Source organism: Thrips palmi, unplaced genomic scaffold (assembly GCF_012932325.1).
Source record: "Thrips palmi isolate BJ-2018 unplaced genomic scaffold, TpBJ-2018v1 HiC_scaffold_12, whole genome shotgun sequence".
In the NCBI taxonomy this organism is placed as follows: Eukaryota; Metazoa; Arthropoda; class Insecta; order Thysanoptera; family Thripidae; genus Thrips; species Thrips palmi.
This window is the reverse complement of record NW_023144623.1, coordinates 681,419-685,306: the sequence shown is the minus strand read 5'-3', so window position 1 is coordinate 685,306 and position 3,888 is coordinate 681,419. Positions and strand designations below refer to the sequence as shown.

The following is a 3,888-nucleotide window of genomic DNA, read 5'->3' as shown; positions in this document are numbered from 1 at the left end:
GTTTAGAAATATCTGAAAATTACGGTGCAACTAGTAATCTTGTTACATGTTGATGCTAAAGCTTAAAGTTTAACTTGTTCTATGTAGAAATGAGCTATTTTAAATTGATCTATTAAGCTTAACCCAGTTAGTTTCAATTTGGCTGTGGCAGTATCACACTTGTTTTGGCTGTGCATTCCAAGATTTTGGAAAATAATAAATTACATATAAGAAGTCACAAAATTCTTGTTTCATTTATTTACAATTAGACATGCATCACTTTTTAAATGCAAAATCATCAAAGTATTGACATCACAGAGAATCATGCTGAATGTACCAAATAATACAGAAATACTTTGTCCACTATGAAAAACTGCAAAGATGGCCACAATCTAGATCCCAAACATTACAAATCTAAATTTTCTTTGATTGATCACACTAGTAAGACTTAAATATCATATTTCTCCACGCCACTTCTGTCCAAATGCTTAACTCTCACTGACCAAGCACAAGCTGAATAAATACAATACATGCTCACAAATATGTACAAAGTTCAAGATTTTCTATCTAGTAATTGACATCACATTAAAACATCAAGCTAAGAAATCACAATATACATAATAAGTATGTGCCTCAAACAACAACGCACTTTGTACAAACTGGACACACTTAAACCACCTACACAATGGAATGACAACACAACTCTACTACAAAAAGTTACAAACTTCATTGTGAAATTGTGAACAATATCACACGGAAAAAAAGAAATTCGCTGATTCAGCGAGAAAATCGCTGATTCAGCGAATTTCGGCCTTCTAGATTTGAGACGAGGGGCAAATTCGCTGAAACAGCGAACTTTTGTTCGCCAAGCAAATATTCGCTGGAATAGCAAACAAATATTGCTGGGATTGCGATTCATGAACGCTGGGGTAGACATGGGATATTGGCTAGGAATGTATTAGCGACTTCTGTTCGCTAAAATAGCGAACAGTCTTTGCCCTAGCAAAAAGCGTATCGCTGGCTCATCCAGCGTTAACATGCTTGCTGCTTGACGTTGGTCCAACCCAATTGATTTGCACCGTACGGTACCAGGTGACGCTCAGCTTGACAAATATTCGACCTCAGTAGGATTTGAACCCGTGATCTCCTCAATACGAGACGCACGCTTTGCCTCCAGACTACCATGTCATTCTCCTCGCATCAGCCAGAGGTTCGCACTTGTGTCCTGCGCCCACCTTTGGCATGGTGTTTGTTCGTTTAGCAAATAAATTCGCTCGTAGGTAGGCAAAATGCGATTGCTAAATTAGCCAACTGGGATTCGCTAAACTAGCGTTCTAAATCCTTGTGTCAGCGTTTATTTTCGCCACTTCAGCGAACTTGAGTCTAGCAAACGCAGTTTCGCTGGAGTAGCGAAATAATTTTTTTCCGTGCAAGTGAACTGATGCTCTGAACTAAACTGTGACTGTGACCTCGCAGTTCAAAATAAGGGCCACTAAAGTATCACAAATCAAATAGGCTACTGAGTCTTCTCGCTCAATTTGGTTTATCTGGTAAGACCAGCTGACGCCCATTGCCATGGAAGGTCATTTTCAATGAAATAGTCTATTAGCTCTTCCGTCATGTCATCCACTTCCATCTCTTCATCAGATTCCTGCATTTCTGATTTCTGATTCTGAAGTCGCTGAAAGATGCTGCTCTCATTGACGGTGTTTTCGTTCTTGAATCTCCCATATTTCCCTTCTTTTGGGTGGTCTTCATATGGGCCGGGTCTGGTTTTCAAGCGGCTTGGAATAGATGATTCTGCATCCATCAGATGGTAATTGTGGAGAGCAGTGGAGCTTAGAACCACTGATTTACAATGAGCTTCGCTTATTTTCATAGATCTGGAGAAAACTTCATACCGTTGCTCAAGCATTCCAAAAGTGTTTTCAATCACCCTTCTTGCTCTAGAGACCCGGTAATTGAAAACTTTCTTCTCGGGGTCGAGAAACTCACCCTTAAATGGGGTCACCATCTCTTGACTACGAGGGAAAGCAGCATCTCCCACAAAGAAGAAGGGTAGTTTCTTTTCCATTCCATCAACGTGGCATTTGCCGGGAAGCATCAACTTCTCCTCCTTCATCAACTTCCTAAATTCACTTTGATGGTATACATTTCCATCTCCTCTGCGACCTGATGATCCAACATCAACTACAAGCAGCTTCATCTTGGCATCACACACTGCCATTAGAATGGTACTGAAGAAGCTCTTGTAGTTGTAAAATTTTGATCCCGAATGAGGAGGTGCCTAAAGAAAAAAGATAAAAATATAAACATGTGGCTCATTTTGATACGTGCTAACTAACTGATTGAAATATTTTGTAAACTAAAAAACTTGAGGACAATTTGTCACAGTTTTAAATCCTAACAATCATTACTTGATAGTAGCACAAATAACAAACTCACCCGGATGCGGACATGTTTGCCATCTGCTGCACCAACACAATGAGGCACATTCCACAAAGCCTCAAACTCTGCTGCTTTTTGAAGCCACATGTCCTCTGAAAATTTCTCAAATACTAAAGGCTGAAGAACATTCCAAACGACAGTTGACGTCTCAAAGACTATATTAAATATTGAGCTCTCTGACACAAGGAAGAGATATTCCAGGCTCTGGAAACTATCTCCGCTGGCAATGAACCTTAGCAAAAAAAATATGAAAATAATGTTAGAAGAGTTATGCAGTTGCAATAATGAAAGAAATGCGTCCCCTTGAAAGTACCTCAAGAAGATAGCCAACCGTTCTCCGGGTGGGAAGGCTCTGCGGATGGAAGTTTTTTCCAAAAATGGCCTGACAAGGTCCAGTAGCCGGTCAAAAGAGGAAGGGGTCATTCTAAAAAAATTGTAAAATGCCTCCTTGTCCTTATCCCTCATTAGTGGGATGATCACTGCCCAAGCACCATGAGTGTCGTGCAGCTGCAGCAGGGGGCGCACCCACCACCGTCTCACGGTTTTCCTTAAAGCTGCGATCCGCTTCCTCTGGGCAACATACTGTGCTGACAGTAACAGAAGGCGGGATCTCTGCTCTTCAGTTCGGCGCTCTGACAACAACAAAAAATCAAACAGTGAAAATTGATATCCAAAATTAACTGTACGGCAGCCTCACAGCAAATTCACTTACTGCAAAAAGGTATGAGGCATTTTTTTTAAGAAGTCCGATCGTGGAACACGACCGATGCCGATTTCCTCCATTTTTTGGTCAAAAGTAGTCCTTGTGAGTCTAAGAAAGGCCACAAATTTTTTGGGCCGAAATATGCACCGTTCAGATTCTATGGGCAATTTTCGTTTTCTCTGACAACTTTTCACATAATATGGCCAAAATTGAAAAATCACCTTTCTGAGGCCTCTATGCACTCGATTGAGCTCAAAATGTGGTATCTTATGTAAAATCACGCGAGGAACACGAATCCGGTGCCCGTTTGTTGATAGGACAACCCAAACAGATGTTATGACTGTTTTTCAGGTTTTGTAGTGGTTTTTACTTTTCTTGGGGTTTTGGTGTTCGGCATCGATTTTCGCCAATCCGATGAGTGGATTTTATAGATAAAGGACCAATCTATCATACTACGAGATAAAAAGTTTGTGTACGCCGCGTGAAAAGCAGTGGCGCTGCAAAAATTGAAAAACCGTCATTTCTGGGTAGTTTTAGATCAGATAAGCCACCTTTCGCGTGACCGTCTCCGCCCCATATTCAGTCTAAATATTGTCCCAAGTGATGTCAGAGTTGGTGTGAAATTTCACCGCTGTAGCTCAAGTAGTTTGGAAATGGCAGCTTTCTAAAGTTTTGCAATCACGTAAGGCATTTACTTTAAGTAGAATTGCGGTAAATGTGAAGACTTGTCACAGATCGGGTAATAAATGAGATAGATG

The 3,888-nt window shown here is 40.7% G+C and overlaps 1 protein-coding gene across 1 annotated transcript; it reads right to left on the bottom strand.

Annotated features, from left to right (window-relative positions):
• Positions 1 to 1,522: 1,522 nt before the first annotated feature.
• On the bottom strand, positions 1,523 to 2,850 carry LOC117640400 (protein ALP1-like). The gene is made up of 3 exons (XM_034376879.1): positions 2,741 to 2,850; positions 2,425 to 2,659; positions 1,523 to 2,266 (listed from the first exon to the last, which is right to left on the bottom strand). Exons 1-3 carry the CDS (start codon positions 2,848 to 2,850, stop codon positions 1,523 to 1,525), a joined length of 1,089 nt encoding a protein of 362 aa, XP_034232770.1.
• Positions 2,851 to 3,888: the final 1,038 nt, after the last annotated feature.

Coding starts and splice junctions, on each gene's coding strand:
- LOC117640400 (XM_034376879.1), bottom strand. CDS start 2,850: ATGACCCCTTCCTCTTTTGACCGGCTACTGGACCTTGTCAGGCCATTT. Junction 2,660..2,740: donor CGGTTGGCTATCTTCTTGAG/GTACTTTCAAGG, acceptor TTTTTTGCTAAG/GTTCATTGCCAGCGGAGATA. Junction 2,267..2,424: donor GCAAACATGTCCGCATCCGG/GTGAGTTTGTTA, acceptor TTTTTTCTTTAG/GCACCTCCTCATTCGGGATC.